The following is a 21,520-nucleotide window of genomic DNA, read 5'->3' as shown; positions in this document are numbered from 1 at the left end:
AAAGCGGGGGGCAGCCGGGCCCCCCCGCGCTGGCACCCCTCAGTCCTCCATGAGAGCTCGGCGCAGCTGCAGCTTCTGGGCCAGCTCCTCCGCCATGCCTGCGCCACGGGGCGGGGGGCTGACCGCCTGGCAGAGGACCCAGGCCCCCCTCCTCTCTCCCCCCACCCAGTGACCCCAGAGGGACCACTCTGCTCCCCCGCTTGTCCCCGCTGCCCCCCAGAATCAGTGACAGGACCCAGGCATCGGGGTCCTGGCACCCTCCCCATGCCCCCCCCCCCCCCAGGCATCCGGACCCCCCTCACCAGGGTTGTGGGGCGGCAGCAGGGCTCGGCGGGTGGCAGGACGGGGCCCCAGCCCCTGGGGGTCTCGCTCCCCTGCGGAGAGGGGCAAGGGTCACCATCGGGGTGCCTCTCCCTGCCTCAGTTTCCCCAAGCCCAATCAGCCTCACCCTGCTCGTTCACGTGGGTCTGCTCCTCCTGGGTGCCACCAAATGGGGGTGGTCCCCTGGGCCCCCCCGGGGGCTGCAGCGCGGGGCGATGGGGGCTCGGGGGCGGCTTCGGCGCACTGAGGCCGCGGCGCTGGGGGGCAGCCGGGGGGGGCTCACACACCCCCTGGGCCTCCTCCCCGTTCTCACCATCCAACTCCACGAACTCTGGAGCAGAGCGGGGAGGGGGGGGGGGCATTGTCACAGACCCTCTGCCTGCCCTGACACCCCCAAACCTCCAGTGCCAGCCTGCGACACCCCAGCAGTTCTGCCCCCCCAATACCATCCCGCAGCACCCCAAGTCACCCCAGCAACTCTCCAGCAACCCCCAAGCACCCCAGAGACCCCCCAGATGCCCTCCACCATCCCAGCCGCCCGTAACTGCTCCCAACGCCATCCTGCAAGCCCCCCGCAGACCCCGCCGAGCCCCCCGTGCCCACCGAGCTGCGGGCTGTACTCCCGGTGCAGGGGCTGCAGGCTGCCCTTGCTGCTCTCCACGAAGTACTGCACCACCTCGGCCAGCGAGGAGCAGCGATGCTGGGGGGACACGCGGTGTCATTTGGGGGGACCCCCCCACCATGGTTCCCCCTTAGTCCTCCATTCCCTGCCCACAGCTTCTGGGCCCGGGGGGGGGGGGGTCCCAGCCCACTGGCTCCCAGCCCTTTGGGGTGCCCCAGTCCCTTCGGGGTGCCCCAGTCCCTCGGGTCCCACCCCCTTAGGGCTCCCAGCCTTGGGTGTCCCAGTTCCCAGGGACCCCAGCCTTGGGGTGTCCCAGTTCCCAGGGACCCCAGCCTTGGGGTTCCCAGGGACCCCAGCCTTGGGGTGTCCCAGTTCCCAGGGACCCCAGCCTTGGGGTTCCCAGGGACCCCAGCCTTGGGGTGTCCCAGTTCCCAGGGACCCCAGCCTTGGCTGTCCCAGTTCCCAGGGGTCCCAGCCTTGGGGTGTCCAGATCCTTGGGTGTCCCAATCCCTTGAATCCCAGCCCAGGAGTCCCAGCTCTTGTGGGGCCCGGCCCAGGGGCTCAGGTGGGTGCCCCGGGGGGGGGTCCCTGTCCCCAAGACCAGCCCAGCTCTGCCCCCCGTCACTCACCGGCGTGTCCACAGCGATGACGTAGCCCTGGTCCACGCGGTTGACCTTGTAGTGTTTCAGCAGCACCGTGCTGTGCAGGGGCTGCGTCAGCGGGGGCCACCCCCCGCACACGGGGACCCGTGCCCCGGGGACACCCCGCACATGGGGACCCCCTGCACACGGGGACCCATGCCCCGGGGACCCCCCGCACATGGGGACCCCCCGCACACGGGGACCCATGCCCCGGGGACCCCCCGCACACGGGGACCTGCGCCCCGGGGACACCCCGTGCATGGGGACCTGTGCCCTGGGGACACCCCGCACATGGGGGCCCCCCGCACACGGGGACCCGTGCCCCAGGGATGCTCTGCACACAGGGACCCGTGCCCCGGGGCCACCCTGCACACGGGGACCCCCCACACACGGGGACCCGTGCCCATGGGACATCCCTCACACAGGGACCCGCACCCTGGGGGGGACACCCCTTACATGGGGACCTGTGCCCCGGGGCCACCCCTCAGTTTGGTACCCGCACCCCATAGGGACCCTGGCCCTGGGGCCACCCCTCGCACGGGGACCCTTGCCCTGGGGGACCACCCCTCGCACAGGGACCCTGGCCCTGGGGCCACCCCTCGCACGGGGACCCTTGCCCTGGGGGACCACCCCTCGCACAGGGACCCTTGCCCTGGGGGGCCACCCCTCGCATGGGGACCCTTGCCCTGGGGGACCACCCCTCGCACAGGGACCCTGGCCCTGGGGCCACCCCTCGCACGGGGACCCTTGCCCTGGGGGGCCACCCCTCGCACAGGGACCCTTGCCCTGGGGGACCACCCCTCGCACAGGGACCCTTGCCCTGGGGGGCCACCCCTCGCATGGGGACCCTTGCCCTGGGGGGCCACCCCTTGCACAGGGACCCTGGCCCTGGGGCCACCCCTCGCACGGGGACCCTGGCCCTGCGGCCACCCTTCGCATGGGGACCCTTGCCCTGGGGACAGCCCTGCACAGGGACCTGCACCCCGGTGCCACCCCTCGCACAGGGACCCACACGGCGATGCCACCCATCCCTTGTCCCCCACCCGTGCCCCCGCCTCACCCGTTCATCTCCTGGCGCGTGGTGACGGAGACGCCACGGCCGTGCCCCCCGGGGCGCAGCACCATGTTCCCCCCCGCCCGCGCTCCGCTGCAGCAGCTGCTCGGCCTCCAGGCGCGACACCTCGAAGAAGCAGCTGGGCACCCTGGGCACAGCCCTGCCCCGTCACCCCCAGCCTCGCCAGCCCCCCCGCCGTGCCCCCTGCCCACGCAACTCACCGCGGTGGCCGGGGGGGGCTGGGGGACGCGGGGGCGGCCCTGCGGCTCTGCTCCTGCCGCAGGGCCTCCGAGAGCTGGAAGACGTGGCCGGGCAGCAGCGCCAGGTCAGCGGGCACCTTCATCTGCGGGGGGCACGGGGCGGTGGGCACAGCGGGGTCGCTGCCACCGCGGCCCCCGGGGCCGGCGCCCCGTGCCCACCTCCGCCATGGTCAGGATGAATCCTCGCCACATCTCCTGCGCCTCGCAGCTCTCTGCCTGCCGGGACGGGGGGCACGAGCCGTGAGGGCGGCCTGTCCCCTGCACCCCCCTGCGTCCCCATACCCTGTCCCTGTGCCCCCCAAGCCTCTGCGTGCCCCTAAGCCTGCCCCCTCCATCCCATAACCCTGTCCCTCTGCTTCTGCATCCCCTGTGCCCCCAAATCCTGCCCTCTGTGCCACCCCGTGTCCCCAAATCCTGCCCTCTGTGCCCCCGTGCCCTTGTGTCCCCCCAGTGCCCACATCCTGTCCCCTCTGCCCCCTGTATCCCCAAATACTGCCCATTGTTCCCCCCCAGTGCCCCCCCATACCCCCAGTGCCCACATCCTGTCCCCTCTGCCCCCTGTATCCCCAAATCCTGCCCTCTGTACCCCCCAGCCCTGGCTGTTGTGCCCCCCCCATGCCCCCGTGTCCCTCTGCCCCTCCACGCTTGCGCGTCCCCTCCTGTGTCCCCCACCTGTGCCCCCCCATCCCCTCAGACCCCTCTGTCCCCCAACACCCCTCCAAGGACACTGGGTCCCCCCAGCCCCCCCCGCTGCCCTCCATGTCCCTGCGCCCCCGCACCCCCCGTGCCCCCACGGGGTGCCCCTCACCTTCAGCGTCACCTCCCGTCCCCGTAGCCTGAGGACGAGACCCCCGCCCTCGGCCCGCACGGCCACCAGCTCACCCAGGTCCAGCACCTCCAGGGGCTGGGGGCACCCAAGTGTGGGCCCCCCGCCCCCGCGGACACGAGTGTGCCGGGCCTCAGCCCCCTCCAGGCCCCCCGCCCCGTCCCCCTGCCCCAGGCTGGGCTCCCACCCTCACCTCCATGGGGGGTCCCAGCCTTTGGGGCCCCCCCCCAGTGTCACCCAAAGGTCCCAGCCCAGGGGTCCCACCTTGGGGGTCCCAGTTCTAAGGGCCCAGCCCTGGGGAGGTGCCCACCCTGAGGGGGAGCTGGCCCAGGGCTGTCGGGGGGGTCCCAGCCTGGAGGGGGATCCCAATCCCAGGGTCCCACCTTGGGGGTCCCAGCCCGGGGGGGCCCAGGGGTCTCAGTCCAGGGGACTCCCCCCCAAGGTGCCATCCCGGGGTCCCACCTCGGGTGCCCCAGACCCCGGATGTCCCAGAGGTACCAGGCTGGAGGTGCCCGCCCTGAGGGGGTCCCAGACATGGGGGTCCCAGACATGGGGGTCCTGCCCTGAGGGGGTCCCAGACATGGGGGTCCCACCCGGGGCTCCCACCCTGAGGGGGTCCCAGACATGGGGGTCCTGCCCGGGGGTCCCGCCCTGAGGGAGTCCCAGACATGGGGGTCCCGCCCGGGGGTCCCGCCCTGAGGGGGTCCCAGACATGGGGGTCCTGCCCGGGGGTCCCGCCCTGAGGGAGTCCCAGACATGGGGGTCCCGCCCGGGGGTCCCGCTCTGAGGGGGTCCCGGCCCGCGAGTGTCTCAGGCTGGGGGGGCCCCACGGGGGGGTCACAGCCCGGGAGCGTCCCAAGGGCCCCGGCCGGGGCAGCCCACCCGGGGGTCCCACCCGGGTCCCTCCGGTACCTCGCAGTCCCGGGGCCCCCTGTAGAAGGCGAGCGTGGCCCCCCGCAGCCCGGCCCAGACCCTGCGGTAGCCCTGCGGGACGGGACGGGCCGGGACTGAGCTCCGCCGCCCCGGGGGCTGCGGGGGGCACGCAGCGGCACGGCCCGGGCGGCGGAGGGGACGGGGACCGGGCGGGCCGGGCCGGGGGTCCCGGGGGGCGGGGCGGGGGGTCCCGGGGGTCGGTCCCGGCAGGCGCCGGCCCACCTGGTCCCGCGGCCCCCGCTTCTCCACGAAGCCCTCGTAGCTGTGCCGGGGCCGGGGCCGGGGCGGTGGCTCCGGCCGGGCCATCTCCGCCCGCCGCCGCCGGAGCCGCAGGTGCCGCCGGGCCGGGCCGGCCCCTCCCGGGCTGCGGGCACCGGGCGGCCCCGCCCCGGGCGAAGGGCAGCGGGGGTGGCCCGGGGGGGGCGGGGCGGGTCTGCGCGCCCGTGACCCCCCCGGTGCGGCAGGTGCGTGGCTGCCGCCCCCCCCCCGCCGCAGGTTCCCCCCCCCCCGGTGCCGGTGCCCCCCCCCCCCCCCCCACCGGGCGGGGCGGGGCGCGCGGGGCCGCCCCATCACGTGGCGCCGCCGCCGCGCGCACCGGGAGCGGCGGGAGCGGAGCATGGCAGGTACCGGCGGGCGCGCGCGCGCGGGCACGCGCACGGGGACCGGCCGGGGGCGCGCGCGCGCGCACACACCCGCCGCGCACGCGCGCGGGCCCCCCCCCCCCCCCCCCGCGCGCAGCGCGTACACACGCGCGTGCACACGCGTGCACCTGCGTGCGCACCCCTCCCCCCCCCCGGTGCGCACACGTGTGTACCTGCGCGTGCACCCCTCCCCCCCCCCCCCCGGTGCGCACACGCGTGCACCTGCGCGTGCTCACACGCACGCGCGCGCAAGTGCACGGGCACGCGGGACCCTCGGTGCGCGCGGCCGGGCACCCACGGGGCGCCCACGGGGCGGGGGGCGGGGCCGAGCTCCCCGGGGCCCCCCGCGCCCCTCCGGGTTCCGGGCTGCGGGGCCCTGCTGTGCCCGGAGAGCCTCGCGCCCGCGCCCCCGCCCCCCGTGTCCCCGCGTGTCCCCCCGTGTCCCCGCATCTCCCCGCCCCCCATCACTGTCCCCCCTCCTCCTGGCGCGGGGACCCCTCTCCCCCATCGCCCTGTCCCTGTGTCCCCCCCCCCGCGTCCCTGTGTCCCCTCTTCCCGCGTCCCTGCACGCTCGTGTCCCCGTGTCCCCATGTCCACACCCTCCTGTCCCCACGTCCCTGCCCCCGTGTCTCCATCCACACGATGGGGGGGACCCAAGGGTGCCTTTTGGGGGGACACCCATGGGTGCTGCGCCTGGAGAGGACCCCACACGGCGTGTCCCATCCCGCAGCGCTGGCGGCCACCTCCCCCGGCGGGGACGAGTGCCTGGAGGAGGATGAGGACGAGCTGGAGCCGGGGCTGGACGAGGCGGAGGCTGAGCCGGAGGCCGGGAGCGGGGCGAAGGCGGCGGGGGGCGGCCGGGGGGCCGTGCTCACCCGCCGCGGCATCACCCTCCGCGTCCTGCTCCGTGACGGGCTCCTCGAGCCGGCCCGCGGCGTCCTCTCCATCTACTACCTGGTGAGCCCCGCCGGCGCGGGGACGTGACGGGGGACGGGGATTGGGGACGGGGGAGCGGCGGGCGCCTCCCCGCTCACCCCACGCTCCCCAGGGCAAGAAGTTCGTGGGGGACCTGGGGGCGGACGGGACCATCACCTGGCAGGAGACGGGGCAGGTCTTCAACTCTCCCAGCGCCTGGGCCACCCACTGCAAGCGCCTGGTGAACCCCGCCAAGAAGTCGGGGTGCGGCTGGGCGTCCGTCCGCTACAAGGGCCAGAAGCTGGACCAGTACAAAGCCGCTTGGCTGCGCAAGCACCAGCCCAACGCGCCGCCCGCCGAGGAGGTGGGTCGGGACCCCTGCTCCGGGACCGCTGGGTGCCCCCCAGTGCGGGTGCTGGGGTGGGCACCAACCCTGTGCCGCCCGCAGAGCCTGGCCAGCGAGGGTGAGGAGGAGGAGATGCCGGAGGAGGAAGAGGAAGAGGCGTCAAGGGAGGGTCGGGCGCCCATGCCGGAGCCGGCGGCTACCAAAAAACCGGAGGAGAAGAGCAAGAAGCAGCAGTGCAAGAGCCTGCCGGAGCCGGTGGGGACAGGTAAGGCGGCACGGTGGTCCCGGGGACCCTGAGCAGCGCGGCGGCGGTGACAGGCGTTGTGCTTCGCAGATCACGGCCCCCCGGCAAAAAGGCTGGAGAGCAAACCCCGGGTGCCCGTCCGCTACTGCACCCTGGGCACGCGCGACTCGGCCAGGTAGGGTGCGACAGGGACGGGGAGCTGAGCCCCACGGGTGCCGCCGCCGGCCCCGTGGGCGCGGGAGGGGCCGGGGTGGCTGTGGCAGCGGGGCTGCGGCTCTTCCAGGAACCCCCAGACCCTGGTGGAGGTGACGTCCTTCGCCGCCATTAACAAGTTCCAGCCCTTCAACGTGGCCATTTCCAGCAACGTCCTCCTGCTGCTGGTGCGTCCCCTCCCCGGGGGGACAGGTTGGGACGTCTGATGGCGCTGGGGACACCCACAGCGTGTATCCCTGGCAACGTTTTGGGGCCAAACTGTTGATTTTAACCTTTTCCTTCAGGATTTCCACAGCCACCTGACGCGGAGTGAAGTGGTGGGCTACCTGGGTGGGCGATGGGACACCAACACGCAGCGTAGGTAGCGGGGGGGGGGCGGGTGGCCCACCCATCCCACGGCGGAGCCACCCACCCCTCTGCCCCCCCCAGTGCTGACGGTGCTGCGAGCCTTCCCGTGCCGGACCCGCCTGGGTGATGCTGAGGCCGCCGGCGCTGTGGAGGAGGAGGTAAAGCAGCCCTGGGGTGGGGGGTGCTGGGGGTCCCAGGGGACCCGCGCCCACGGCGTCTGCCCGTCCCAGATCTGCCAGAGCCTGTTCCTGCGGGGGCTGTCGCTGGTGGGCTGGTACCACAGCCACCCCTTCGGCCCCGCGCTGCCCTCCCTGCACGACATCGACGCGCAGATGGATTACCAGCTCAAGCTGCAGGGTAGCGGCAACGGCTTCCAGCCCTGCCTGGCCCTCATCTGCGGTAAGAGCCCGGTGCCCTCGTCCTGGGGGTGCTGGGGCTGCCGTCACGCCCCCGTGTCAGCCCCATCTCTCGTCGTCCCCAGGACCCTACTACCATGGCAACCCCGGCGTGGAGTCCAAAATCGCACCCTTCTGGGTGATGCCGCCGCCAGAGGTAAGTGGTTGCCATCCCCATGGTGGGTATTTGGGATGGGGGTGGTCCCAGTGCTGTGGGGTGACCCCCCCCACTCCCCATCCTCCAGCAACGGCCCAACGACTACGGCATCCCCATGGACGTGGAGGTGGCCTACATCCAGGACGGCTTCCTCACCAACGATGTCCTGCAGGAGATGGTGAGCGTGGGGAGGCCCTAAAAACCCCGTGCACCCCAGCAAGGACAAGCTGGCCCCACTGGGGGCTGGCTGGGCCTCCGCCACCCGTCCCCATCCTGCTGTTGGCCCCGGTGACGGTGACAACCTCACCGCCATCCCCGCTGCGCTGCCGAGGTCTCGGTGCCGCAGAGGCGGGGGGGCCACGTGCCCGAGGCCAGGGCAGCCCCGGTGCCTGCAGCCCCTCTCTCCCCCCACCCAGACGCTGCTGGTGGAGTTTTACAAGGGAGCCCCCGACCTGGTGAAGTTTCAGGAGCTGTGGAGTCAGGATCAGACCTACCTGGACAAGCTGAAGGTGAGGAGGGGGCTTCCTCCGCTGGGCCGGGTGGGGAGGGGCTTTAGCTGGGGCTGTTGTCATTAACTGGGCTGCATCCCCCTCTCAGGGCTCCCTGGCCTCCCGCACCCCCAAAGACCAGAGCTTCGCCCACATCTTGGAGCAGATCTACAGCCTCCTCAAGCTCAGCAGCTGAGGGGCCGGGAGCCCCCCTTCGATGGGAGCAGGTGCCTTCCCGGCAGCAGGGCTCGGCTCGGCAGCCCCCCAGCCCCAGGGCTCATCCAGACCCGGCGCGGGACAGCGCTGCGGGGACACCACAGCGCCCGCTGCTCCAGGGAGCTCGCCCGAGGGGTCCCGGCCCCCCGCCGGCTCCCGTCCTGCCCCAGAGCGGCTGCCTGGGTGTCCCGCGGCCACGCCAGCCCCGGGGCAGCGGTGGAGGGGAGGAGGGTGGTGGTGGGAGTCTCGGCTCTAAGTTGTTTGTGGAAGTGGTAGTTGATTAAAGAGCAGTTCCCGAGAGGCGGCCAGCGTGCGGCTCCGCTGGCTTGGGGGCATCCAGCGAAGTGCTGCGGTGGCCTCACAGGCTGCAGGCACCATCCAGCTGCTTGGTTTTGGGGGCTGAATCAGGGGGACGTTCATCCGGGGCTGCTCTTCCGTCCCACCGCGGCCCCCCCAGAGCCCAGTCTCGCACTCAGAGAGAGGATGCAGCCGTTAGAAAGAAGAAAACATTTAATACTTTCATTCAGAGATACACGCCGAGATTTGTGGGTCATCTTTTTTCCCCTAAAAACCAGGAGAAACCATTACCAAAAAAAAAAAAAAAAAAAGGTCTAGCAAGTTGTCCCAGATGACAAAACGCATTTCAATCCACCTGAGCGGGAGCCAGCATTCCCAGGATGTGACCCCGGTCCCCACCAGGGAGGGGACAGAGGCGAGGGCCCCAAGGACACCGGTCCCTCGGGCTCCCTGCACTGCTGCGAGCGAGGGGTGCTGCCCCGTGCCCCCCGTGTCTGGGACCGGGGCCACCGGTCAGCCCGCTCGGAGCACAGTGCAGCAGGGGATCGGACATACATCGACATGCACAGTGAAAATCATTAAAGAGGGGGTGTGTAGCTGTAACAGGAGCCAGGAGCAGCAGGGACGGGGACGTGCTGCAGCACGGGCCCGGTGCGGAGCTGGGGCTCGGCCCCTGGCCAGGCAGGGACAGCGCCAGCCAAGGAGAGGTGCCGGAGCCCGGCCAAGGCCGAGGAAGGGTGGGGGAAGAGACTTTTCTAGCAAGGAAAACCACGGAGTTGGGCGAGAGATGGGGTGAGCACTGCTGCTGCCAGGTCCCATCCTGACCTCCACAGCAAGGAACACGCGGGGAGGCCCGGGGCTGAGGGCGGCAGGAGCGGTGCCGCAACGTACGATACCTTGTCCCACCAAACCCAGTGGCAGGGGGGCACCTCGCTCCCCGCAGGGAGGGTCGCGGTGGGGCAGAGGCGGGGGACACAGGAAAGGCACATGAGGGTCGGCCGAGCTCCGGCCCCGCGGCCGCGAGCCCCGGTCCTGCAGCACGGGGTGCTGACGGCTCCCGGGGAGAGCAAGGGCAGAGCCTTCGGGGAGAGGAGCCGCCACCTGCTCTGCCCGCGGTCGCAGTCCCGGGGCTGTGGCCCAATTCCCTGCCCCTCAAATCATCCCCCCAGCTCTGATGGAGAGTTTGCAGTAGGAAAAGCCCAAGGTCCAGAAGCAAACTGGCTTAAAATACTTAAAATCAAAGGTGGAAGGGAGCAACCACCCGCCTTGGAGCGGAGCTCTGCAGGGAGGGGGCAGCGGGCTAACAGCGGGCAGGGGACATCCCTGCTCTGTCCCTCCACGGCGGGGAGGGACGGCACAGAGCCCCAGGCAGGGCTCGGCACCCGCACCGCGGGGCTGGCTTAGTGTTTGATGGGTGTCGTAGTGTTGCTGCGCCATGGCATCCCCTGAGCCCCCGGGAGCGGGGAGAGCCGGGGTCCTGCATGGGTGCTGGGCTGTGGGGAGGCTGGGCACCCGCGGGGAGAGGGGTAGTGTTCAGCGGGGCGGGGGGGTCTAAGGTCTCGCCCCTCGGTGAGGCTGGGGGCCGCTTTGCCCCCTGCCGCTGGACCGTGCGTCTCCCCGCGCTGATGCTCAGCGTGAAGGATGCATCCCGGCTCTCCCACCTGGCTCATCCGGATGCTTGACCCAAAGGAAAGACAAAAACTGGACAGGGAGAGGCCTGCGACTATCGTACAGCCGGGGGGGACTGGCAGGGCGCGCAAAGTACCGAAGTTCAAGCACCAGAAGGACAAAAAAAAAAAAAAAAAAATTAAAATAACCAAATTCATGGGGGGCGGGGAGGCCGTTCCACCCTTCTGGCTTGTTCCCTGGTGGCAATCTCACCCCGAGGTGACACAGAGATAACACGGCCCTGCCGCCGGAGAGGGCCAGTGCCAGGGTGGAGGTGGAATGGAAGCTCGGCCCCGCGCGAGCGGAGGGGGGACGGGAGCGATGCCGTTTCACTGAGGTAGCGGAACCAGCACTTCCACGTAGTTGAGGGGGAAGAAGCCCGACTGGCCGTTGATCATGCCCTCGTACCAGTTTTCGTCGATCTGGTTGGTCAGGGTGATGATGTCGCCTTCCTTGAAGCCCAGCTCGCCGTCGTTCTCGGGTTCGAAGTCGTAGAGAGCCTTGCAGCAGGGCTGGTCCAGGGGGGCTGCGGGGAGAGGTGGGGCGAGAGGTGAGCCGGACCCCCTGCACACCCCCTGCTCAAGACCCCAGGCTCTGCCGCTCACGCCGGCGGACGCCAGATCTGGACACGGCGCGGGATCGTCGGCTCTGCCAGAGCCGGGGCTTGCACAACTGGTTTCACAACCCTGCTCTGCTCTGCCCTGCCCAGGAGAAGCTGGCCCTTCACTTTGCCCCCATGATGGTAAAGCATTAACTCGGCTCGAACTCCTCGCTGGCTTTTAGCTCACTAGTTCCTCTGCCATCTTGCTGCAACCACGTTCTTCATCAGATTCTCCCAAAGCAGACTCCCACGTCCAGCACCCCGTGCTGCCTGTTCCTGCCTGGACATACCCTGCTCTAAGCTGAACTCCAACTAAATTAGATTAGAAAAGCCGCATTACTCCTCCAGAGACGAGAGAAGCTGCCGTGCAGTTCATCAGTTCGTCAACGATGGGGTCAGACAGGGATGTGGCGGAGGAGGACCCTGGGGGCCCCTTTGGAGAGGTCACCCCGAGCCCGAGGGTGATGGGAGGGGGACAACTGCGACTGCCTCCCTGGGCGGAGGGGTTCAAATCAATTAGCAGACCGGTGATGCGTGCGAGGGCCCCCCAAAAAATGGGGAGAAAACTAACGTCTCTTTCCCACATCTCGGCTCCATGATTTAAGCATCAGACCTTTTGACTGCGAAGGGGGTATTTTTATAGGAGGAAAAGCTGCTGCTTGCTCTGTCCATGCAGCAACGTTTTGGGACGGGCAGGCACTCAGCTCTGCAGCTGTAGGGATCCCTACTGAGAAGGGACTGAGCTAATACAGACCAGCATGGTCTGCAGGGCCCCCGTTCCCCTCCCTGTTGCTCCAGCGCCTGCACAGCTCTGTGCTAGAGCTCTTCCAACCAGGGCAGGGGGAACGGCATGAACGGCAGCCAGCACATCTGGTCTGCTGAATATCCACAGCAAGAAAGGACCCAGCATCAGAAGAGAACTCAGAAAACACCAAAAGCGGCAGCCAAGCAGGTTCACGTTTTTGAGACAACTTCCCAAAACGCCAAACTGGTCCCACCACCACAGCACTTTCCCTACACCAGGCTCCTCAAGTCCTCCTGCCCCGTTGCTGCACCACCATGAGCTTTCCCCACCGCGATGCCTCCGAGCCACGGACCCAGCCCGGCTTTGGGACCCCAACGGGACCCCCGGGTCCCTTCAGCAGGAACGCTGACCTGCAGACCCCATGGTCACAACCCATTCGGGGATCCTCACTGCCCAGCTGGGGCCACAAAACCCGCTCAGCGTGCCTAGGCTCTGCCCACTTCCCCCAGCCTTCAGCAGTGAGGTACGGGAGGGCAGCACGAGCAGGAGCGGGACAGACCCGAGCTGGGTACTTGTAATGAGAATGGGTAATCCTCGGCATGTCTGGTATCTCATGGAAGAGCATCTGATCCCTGTGGCCTCACGCAGGACATGCCTGAGTGATGATAGCTGCTACAACTCCTCCGGGTGAGCACAGGCTCCAGTTTTCGGTGGTAAATACCAATATAGCGCAGCTCTTTTAATTTGGGGCTTAGCTCAGCCTAGCTTAGCTGAGCTGTTCTGCTGGCCAGGCTCAGCACGGAGGTATTAGCGGCTCCAAGCAGCAGCATCACGGAAGGAGGAGCAAGGAGGGATGGGGGGAGATGGTCACACATCATGCAGTGCGCAGGGAGGAAACTCACGGATACTCCTGACGGAGGGCCGGGACGGCTTGTCGGATCGGAAAGAGGAGGAAGCTGCTTCCAAACAAAAAGAGACATGCTTAAAACAACGTGAACTAGAGAGAGGGAAAGGCAGGGCCCAAAGGGAGGATGCGTTAGGAGAAACAGGGCGGCCCACATGCTGTGTTAGAAACCCGCCTGCCTCGCTGGGGCCAGGGAGGGGCGAATGCAGCATGATGGAAGGTGGGGAGGGAGCGAGAGATGCTTCATTTTCCCTGTCTGCCACTCCTGGCACTGACTGGGCGCTACAGGCGAGTGGCCCAGGCTGGAGACCCCGCTGGAACATCCCCAAAGCCAATATAACGAAGGCTGCTGGGCCCCCGAGGGAGAACAGCCCAAGTCTAGAGGCATTTCTGACTTTTTCAGAGCCTGTGCAGGCACATCCAGCGCACCAGAAATAGCATTTCCAGGCAGAGTAGTTCCCCTCCATCCCCAGGAGGCTGCTCCAGTGACATCTGTGTGCACACACACGGGACAACTTTACCTGAGACTTTGGGGGCAGGATTGCAAGAGAAGCCCCCGTTAGACTGGTCGGTTTCTCCAAAGTCATACGGCTCCCTGGGTTTGGGCTTGTATTCCCGCTTGGGACGCGAGGAGGCCTCCCTCATTCTGGAAGAAGGAAAATAAATGTGGATAAATCGAAGTGTGAAACAGAACATGATGAGATCAACACGATATTTCTTCTCCTTGGTGGCCACGCAGGGGAGCAAATGGGTTTGTAGACAAGAATCTGCACAACCCCCTGTGCCAGGGCGTTTTGAAGAGGGATCTTGCCCAGGGTTTGGGAGCTGGCCCTTAGAGAGGGCCACACGCCCCGGGCGCTGCTGCGGAGGTGTCTCAGGCAACGCGGGCCAGCAGAGGACACTCATGCTGCAGTTCCAAAGCTTACACTCGGCAGGATCCTCCCAGCTCTTCTTAATTCAAACCAGGCACAGGATCCACTCAGCAGCTTCTCATACGAGGAAAGAACAGCAGGGCAGCATCGCTAAATCACGCCGAGAAGCGGAGAGGCTGCCCTGGCTCTGTCCAAGCCACCCTGCGCCAGGCTGAGGAAGACACGTCCCCGGCTCTGCAGGGAAGCCCCGGATGCAACAAAGCCACCTCTCTCCTTCCTTGGCCAGGGTTTGGGGAGATGCTTGCTCAGGTGAGACAGAGCAGCAGGAATAACGACTGTGCAAGTCACGGCAGTCATGTGAACCAGCTCGCTCGGTATTTCAACACCACCTCTGTGTTTCTTGGCACCTTGGCAGCAACCGCACGTTCCCCGGGGCCGCTGCGGAGGTCAGGCACTCGAGGAGGGGCAGGGAGAGCCGCAAGACCAGGCAGCTCCATGGCTCTCCCTGCTCCTGCGTGCCAGACACCGATCCGCCGCTCACCATAGGCTCACACGGCTCAAAATTCCAGAGCACACGCAGCAGTGCCTCATCTGCAGCCTGCTCTACCAGGGACTGCCATGCAGACAGAAGGGAGAGTAAGGCTTGCTGGAAAATGAGGGGTCTGGCGGAGGGCTCGCAGATGCCTGCCTTTAAGGAGGTGATGTCGGCGCTCTTCCACTGGCCTGCGGCCATCGCATCATCCCTACCCTGCTGCATTCACTTTCTGGTCCTCAGAGCAACTGGAAACCCTTGACATGGACCCTTCTGGACCACAGCCACGGCCAATCTCCGGGTACCCTCCTTAATCACAACTGAAGCTAAGGGCACAAAGACTCTCGGCTAGGCACTTCCAGGTGACACAGGGTGCCAGGCACATCCAGCTCCTGACATCTGAGCCATCTGCTCCAACAGCATGATGCAACTTCTGACTTGATCCTGGGTCTGGCCAAAAGGCACTTCTTGGGGGATACTGCCATGCTCAGTGTCCACGGTGCAAGGAGCCACAAGCCCTGGCACGAAGGGGATTTCGCCCTCCTTCTCCACCCCTGCCAAATTCAACTCCAGCCTCCCTGGGAGCAGCACGCCCCGATTCAGACAGGGCTCAGCCCAGCAGAGACCAGCTGCCCACAGCACAAGCACAGGGGCTTTGTTTCAGATGTCAGAATGTGCCCATCACTGAAAGCGGGTTGTGCAGCTGGCATCGCTCCCTCCAACCCGGAGGAAGTTTGGATTGAAGCTCTAGCGATTGCAAGAAGCAGCTTTAACGCAGGGGATAGATCTAGAGGGAGAATCAGGTATCGACAGACAAGTACCACAGGGACAGCTTGTGGCTGTGAAAACTGAGAGTGCCTACAGCACCCCGGGACTCACCTGCGTTTGAGTTTTTCTGCAAGCTCATCCAGGATCTGCACGGCCTGCCTGTGGTAGTCCAGCTGGGCGTCCACCAAGGCTGAGAGCTGGCTCACCTGCTCGATCTGCAAGAATCACACCGAGGTGGGATGAATGGCTCTCGCCAGCTGATAGGAGACTCCTGCACTGCACATGGGGGCTGAGACCATACTGGGGAACGTGTATGAAGGGCAGCTTCCCCGGGGAGATGAGGGGAAGGTTTGGGATTTCAGAGACCAGAGGTCAGGCACTGGCTGAGACTCAGCAGGACAGAGGACATCTCCTACCACTCTCTGGGCTTCACTAGCTGATCAAATCCTTCCCAAGTAAGCTGCATTACCTGCCCAAACTTACTCCCACCAGCACACTGAGAAGAGATCTGTTTTCGTACAAGCCACAGCCTCTCCTCTGGCCTAAGAGCTGGATCAGGAAGCGGGGCTACAGAAAGAATAAGAGGCCCGCAAGTCACGTGCTGGGCACTCAGATCTGGGCATTCAGAGAGCAAAACCACACTTGCAAAAATGAGAGTGGAAATTAGCATCTAACTTCTGCATCCCTCGAGAGATCCCACCCTCGCGTACAGGCAACCGACCCGGCAGCTCTCAGCCCAGGACAGTGGAGCCGGCGCTCCCTCCATGCACTCACATCAGTTTCTAGGAGGTTATGCATACTGGTCTCCGCTACTTCCTTGGACTCTTCAAATTTCTCCATGGCCTGTCGAAGTTCCTCATCGGGGATTTTGCCCTGTCGTTTCTTCTTGTAGTCAAAGTCCAAGCGTCTGCCTTCCAGCTTCTTGAGATGGTGCTGGAAAGAGGATGGTTATGAACAGTAAAGGAAAAGAAGGAAAAGCCAGAGACTGGGAGCAGCCAAGGTCTCCTGCTGGGAAGGCAGCTCTAGTTACAGGCCAAGTTCATTCGCCTCAGAAACCCGATCTTGGAGCACACGCTTCTGTGGCTCCCACCTCCGCTCAGACTCCGGAGAGGCTCCAGGACACGAGAGCTGCGAGCAGGGCTGCCGCGAGGTGAGCGGGAGGAGTGGGCTGTCCGAACTCAGTTTGGCAGAGGATTACTGCCATGGCTGCAGGGGGCTTTTTACTAAGAAACAACCCTCAACAAATTGAAATGGCGATATGATTTTACCCCCTTCTAGCCAAGAGCTGGAAGAAAATGCTGCAGGGAGCAGCCTGGGTCTGTTCCCCATGCAAGCCTTTTGGGAAGATCAAGAGTCAGCCTGCTACTTTCAGCTCCCCAGGAGCGACGGGGATTTCTGGAGATCAGGAATTGGCATGCAGGTTCTGGGCATTGCATCCCCTGACTGCCTAGGGCAGGACTGTTTAAATTAGCTCTACGGCAGCCTGCAGAATGGGTGTACAGGTAAGTAGTGAAACAGTAGTTGGAGGTTATTTTATCTGGGACACCACTGTAAGTGAAAATTCACTCGAGAGAGCTGCTTTGTGAATTACAGGTTGGGATGGATCCTATTACAAAGCCTGGCCATGCTTTGCATGGACTTGTCTCTGTGGTAGCACATGGGAGCTACCAAGCTCCCAGCGAGACACCGAAGGGCGTCCTTGAGATGCTGCATAAGAGACCTAGAGGGAAGCTTGCTCATAGCTTAAGTGTTATGTTATAGGATCCAGGCTACTAACAGAATAGAGCCAACAGCTGTAAAGAACACTGTGAAGTTTAATGCCAGGCAGCCCAAACGTAACACGTCTGGGAGCTCACAGCACAAAGAACCAAATTCAGCAAGCCCAGAACGCATGTTGGGACGCAGTCCCACAGCATCCTCCATAAAACTCAGTAAAAGAAGACTCATTCAAACCTGCGTCCAGCCTTATGAGCTGCTCAGGAGCAGTAGCAGCAGCGGTGCTGAGCAGGGAGGAAATACTAGTGCATCTGGAGAGAGGCAGCACGCACAGTGCAGGGGAACAGACCCAACACCTACGTGAGTCCTTGGCTCCCGCTGTGACAGAGCAAGTGGTTACATGCACTAGTAGCCAGGGGAGGCCAGAAACTAGAGGAGGGAAAAACATCGAGGTGTGTACCTGGATCTCTTTCAGGTCTTTGTCACACAGGTTCTGGAGGGGATCAATAAAATTTTGTTTGACTTCAATATCCAGCGAGTCCTTCACTTCAGCCAACCGCTTCATAGATTCGCCAGCATCAAGAAGCGCATCGCCTTTGAGTGGGGAAAGGGAGGGAAGAGAAAGGGAGAAGGGAGAAGGGGCCAGCCAGTTAAACAGAGCTGAAGTCTGTGGCGCCTGCATGCAGAGCCATTCTGCCAAGACACCCAGCGTGCGCAAGCTCCGTCCCCCGCCCAACGCCCCCACGTTTCCATCGGGAGCAAATCTCCAAGCCTGGCTCGGAGCGAGCGGTCCCCGGCGTGAGAGCAGGCAACTGCCTGTTGGTAGACTCCGCATAAGACACTTCACTAACACGCTTCAGTTTTTTCCTCTGAAAAACGGGAACAATCTCTACCAAGTACACAGAGGAAGGAAAAGGTAAAAATATTTTTTTAAAGCAGTATTTTTAAACTCCCTGTTAGCTCAGGGAGTGGCTGAGCTGCTAACTGGCTATGCAGTCCTTTAACCTTGCTCTGCTCCTCGGCTGCTGCTGGCAAGAGAAGCCCGGGGCAGAGGCGCGTTCGGTCCGATCGGCCTTGGCCATCCTTTTGTTCAGACAATTTTAAGCCCAGAGCGCTTTGACCAACTTTTCAAGTTTCCCCAGACGCTGGCAGCAAACCTGCAGCCTTTTATTCATTTTAGACACCAGCCTCTACCGGGCCAACCTTATCCCTTCTCCTCCCCTCTGAATCAGAGAGCTCAAAGTTGCTTATTGAAACCTATTTCGTTTCATGCTTTTCTAAGGCTCCTGCCACAATGACAGCTAAGCCAGACAGGCGTGCAGCAAAGCATTTTTAGTCTTGGCTTTTTATTCCAGTGGAAACCATTTATAGATTAAATTATTCCTGTGCAGCTTTGGCAAACCAACCGTTTCAGCACTACATTAGCACAGGAGAATATACAAGTGAAATAGAGGGTGAAGTGGAAACATCACTCTACTGTCCAGCTGGAAAAATAAATATACAAGAAGAGTTATTTCAACTGTGATAACTCTAGATAACCTGTCCTAGGGAGGGCTGCAGTACTAGCACAGAAATGTATCAAGTGTTCCTCTAAAGAGAAGCTATTAAAGGAAATCAGGTTTGGTGTGCTCTTCTAAAAACTTCCTTCCCCCTTGCTCTCTGTAACAACTCTGGTTCCGGCAAGCCAAGAGAGATGCAGGCCTCGGAGCTGGCCAGAGACGCTCTCGAGAATCCTTCATCACTCCCACAAAGTAGCCACAGCTTTTTAATTTTCCTGAGGCAAGAAGGCTCCTCCCTGCACTGGAAGCCATCAGGCAGCTGTGTACTGTACCAGGTCTGTCATGTGCGCAGGCTGATCTTTCAGTGGATTAAAACTGATGTCACGAAAAGGCTTCACCCCCCTCCTCCCTGCAAGTCACACGTGGTTATGAGAAATTGCCACGCAAAAAGATTTCTTGGCTACAGCCTCCCTACAGCAGAGCTCTAGCTGGAAACTGCACCGTACAACTCCGCATCTCGCTCAATCTAGTTTCCACGTCACTGATGTTCAGTTTAGAAGCAAGGAAGTCTTTTTTCTTATGTGTAAATTTATCTCAGTGTTTAATAAGAAAGCATTGAGAGGTGGTTTTGCACATAATGCCATGGATTGGGATCCAGGACATGTGGGCTCTGCTCGCCCCTTCCCTGCTGCTCCAGGTGGAAGCCTTCAAACCTCTTTTAAGAGCCCCAGTACTGTTAGGTGACACAACGGGTCACACAGCCCTTCCAGAATTTAGAATAACAGCTTGGAAATTTGGCAGCAGCCTTCGCCACCTCATCTGCACGCTCCTAGAGGGAGCTGGCCCGATGGGGACACTCACCGAAGTTGGAGTCCTCGCCCAGCTCCTTGCCGTATCGGATCATGCTCTCCCCCAGCAGCCCTTCCGACTGCGGGTAGCCAGGGTTCTTCACCTGCCCGCGGATCTTCGACATCGTGTTGAGCATGGTTAGCTTGGCTCTGGAAGCTGGCACAGAAACAGCCACAGCCGTGTTTGCAATTACTTGGACTTGCCAGCAGCTGCTGGCCATTGCCAACTTTTTTTTTTTTTTTTTTAAAGCTACACCCAAAGCCAAGAAGCCCTATTGTCTTCATCTACCAGAAATATCATATGCTACGAAAAGAGAAGTTTCTTTTCCAAGACAGCAAGCAAAAATAGTTCCCCACAGCTCGCCAGTGAAGGCCAAAGGAGTTTCCCCAGCCCTCCTGTCGTCCCTGGAGTGCTCTCTGAACGCTGGCTGGAAGCATGCAGGACAGCAGGCTCCAGAAACGATGCCTACAAAGCCAGCCACCCCTTCGAGCCCAAAGAAGCCACTTTTCTGGACATCCCACGAAATACGGGTCCCCTTCAGGGCCTCTCTAGGTCCAAGGCAGAAGATATGTCTGTTCTTTCACTGTTCAACAGCAACAGCAGCGTCCTACAGCCCAGGACACAGCACAGGGCAGGAGGGGTATCGCGATCTCCACCTGAGTCGCAAAGCAGCAGCGAGCCAAGAGCCAGACCCCGCCAGCTCAGCCCGCGAGGCCGCGGCATGGCCGCACGTACGAGGTGACCCAGCACGCCTCTGGTCAAGGGAGGCAGCATGGCTGATCTCAAATGTGGGCTGGTGACCGATACCTCAGGGCCAAAAAAGTTCTCTCTGATGTCTCTCTGCCCCCTCTGCCTCTTTCCCTGGGAAACTGGGGGGCAGAGGGAAGGGGACAGGAGAGGTCCAGGCACTCACCTGGGTTCGGCTGGAGGTACTCTATCGTTCTGGTCAATACTTCTGTAACTGCCTTGCTGGTCAGGTCCACTTTCTGTACGAAAGACAAGATGACCCAGCAGCAGTGAAGTTCAGCTCAGGGCTTTGGCAAGGTTACAGAGGAGTTAGATGGACTATTTTAGAGATTTCTCTTGTTCCCTCCTCACCTTTTCCATTTCCTTGAAGTCATCGTCAAGCTTGGTCCCTTCAGCTCCTCCAACCTTCTCGCTGACCAGCTGCAGAAGAAGAACAAGGGAGGAGGAATCAGGCATGGTAGCAGCTGACTGATTAAAGCTCCTTATACCTCATGTAGTAAGTCCCTGGGACAGAAATGGAAGAGGGGTGGGTCTAGACAGCATCTGCAAGAGAACAGAGGTGGGGCACGAACAGCCCAAAGCACATCAAAAAGACGTGGCTCTTTGCTAACATGGCCCCACTAAAAATCCAAGCATCTCCTACCCTCCCAAAGCACGGCTCAGTCAGGATATTTCTCACCCAACAGAAGCTACACAGCTCCTTAAATCACACCACGCAGCTCCAACTCCAACGCTTGCTGGAAAAAGCAAGCAGCAGAATTGTCTCTCGACTCCATTTTGAGCCAAGGCTTCGGTTTCACACACGGCAAAATACAAGTAAACAGGGAATGAACACACTCTGCTCACAGCAGCCAGCACAAGAACAGAGTCTGGAGAGCAGAGACCTCTCAAAGCCCTAAACCATCACTCCTAGGGGAAATGCTGGAGGAGCTCAGGATCTGGAGCATGGGGGTTTTGAATTCCTTGTTAAGTGGAGGATAAAGAGATCCGCAGAGGCTACGGTAAAGTTTTCAAATCCATTTATCAAAGCGTCTCTGACACCTGTTCTAAAACTAGTGAAAAGGTGAGATGTATGACAAACTGTAAAGACAGGGCTGCTCTGGGCTATTTGTGTGAGTGGCTTATCAGCTTTCTTCTAAATATCACTTGGTCTAAGAAAAGACCCCTGCTCCCTGAACCTCACCATTCAGCTGCCTGAGCTGAAAGATAATAAATGCCTTATTAAATCCACCTAAAAGCGTCCTTCCCTGCAGCCCAAATGGAGAGGAACGTTTCCTTCCCAGCCCCATGCCGGCGTGACAAGGCAAGTGGCAGCGCCTGGGGATGTAGGACATACGGATCGGCCAAAATTAGTGATTATCTTGCCCCAAACTGGTCCAAATGGACTGGTCCATATAGACATCAAAAGTGGTCTAGGAAACAGGCGCTGACTCCCAAGCACTTGACGCCTGCCGCAGGACATTACCAGGATTTCTCATGTTCATAGTCAAAAATCCAGTTCTGGAGGAACAATACAGGTTTGTTTACTTCAACATCAAATACTTGATTTTATCAAGTCTTTCTTCCTCTAGAACTCTCCTGCTCCCATGAGGATTCAAAATGGTTCCTTACTTTTTTGAGGAAGAGTGGGGGGAAAAAAACCCCAAACTTTTAGGTAATCATCTAGTTTCAAAAGCCCTTGGAGACACCGTGCCAGCCACTC

At 62.9% G+C, this 21,520-nt stretch overlaps 3 protein-coding genes across 3 annotated transcripts; 1 reads left to right on the top strand and 2 right to left on the bottom strand.

Annotated features, from left to right (window-relative positions):
• Nucleotides 1–39: 39 nt before the first annotated feature.
• Nucleotides 40–4,963, bottom strand: STAP2 (signal transducing adaptor family member 2). The gene is given in 12 exon segments (XM_075723874.1): nt 40–98; nt 303–374; nt 449–652; nt 925–1,021; nt 1,573–1,642; nt 2,645–2,718; nt 2,720–2,786; nt 2,860–2,981; nt 3,058–3,114; nt 3,707–3,802; nt 4,637–4,708; nt 4,880–4,963. Coding segments are annotated over 12 exon segments (1,074 nt in total).
• A 977-nt stretch (nt 4,964–5,940) lies between these two features.
• On the top strand, nt 5,941–8,600 carry MPND (MPN domain containing). The gene is given in 13 exon segments (XM_075723872.1): nt 5,941–6,255; nt 6,347–6,577; nt 6,662–6,834; nt 6,836–6,876; nt 6,879–6,978; nt 7,087–7,183; nt 7,301–7,373; nt 7,446–7,522; nt 7,595–7,763; nt 7,846–7,916; nt 8,005–8,094; nt 8,333–8,425; nt 8,514–8,600. Coding segments are annotated over 13 exon segments (1,617 nt in total).
• Nucleotides 8,601–10,551: 1,951 nt separating this feature from the next.
• On the bottom strand, nt 10,552–21,280 carry SH3GL1 (SH3 domain containing GRB2 like 1, endophilin A2). The gene is made up of 10 exons (XM_009489863.2): nt 21,191–21,280; nt 20,170–20,238; nt 19,985–20,057; nt 19,084–19,227; nt 17,184–17,317; nt 15,782–15,940; nt 15,119–15,222; nt 13,357–13,481; nt 12,834–12,887; nt 10,552–11,111 (listed from the first exon to the last, which is right to left on the bottom strand). Exons 1-10 carry the CDS (start codon nt 21,278–21,280, stop codon nt 10,915–10,917), a joined length of 1,149 nt encoding a protein of 382 aa, XP_009488138.2. The 3' UTR covers nt 10,552–10,914.
• Between the last annotated feature and the right edge of the window lie 240 nt (nt 21,281–21,520).

Source organism: Pelecanus crispus, chromosome 20 (assembly GCF_030463565.1).
Source record: "Pelecanus crispus isolate bPelCri1 chromosome 20, bPelCri1.pri, whole genome shotgun sequence".
Lineage (NCBI taxonomy): Eukaryota > Metazoa > Chordata > Aves > Pelecaniformes > Pelecanidae > Pelecanus > Pelecanus crispus.
The sequence above is the reverse complement of the archived record's forward strand: the minus strand, read 5'-3'. Positions and strand labels throughout refer to the sequence as shown.

Bases quoted from the DNA above. Each gene is read 5' to 3' on its own strand.
- SH3GL1 (XM_009489863.2), bottom strand. From the start codon at position 21,280: ATGTCCTGCGGCAGGCGTCAAGTGCTTGGGAGTCAGCGCCTGTTTCCT. The intron at 20,058-20,169 runs GTGAGGAGGGAA...TCTTTCGTACAG, and splicing joins ACTTCAAGGAAATGGAAAAG to AAAGTGGACCTGACCAGCAA. The intron at 13,482-15,118 runs GTGAGTCCCGGG...TCCTTCTTCCAG, and splicing joins GCAGAAAAACTCAAACGCAG to AATGAGGGAGGCCTCCTCGC.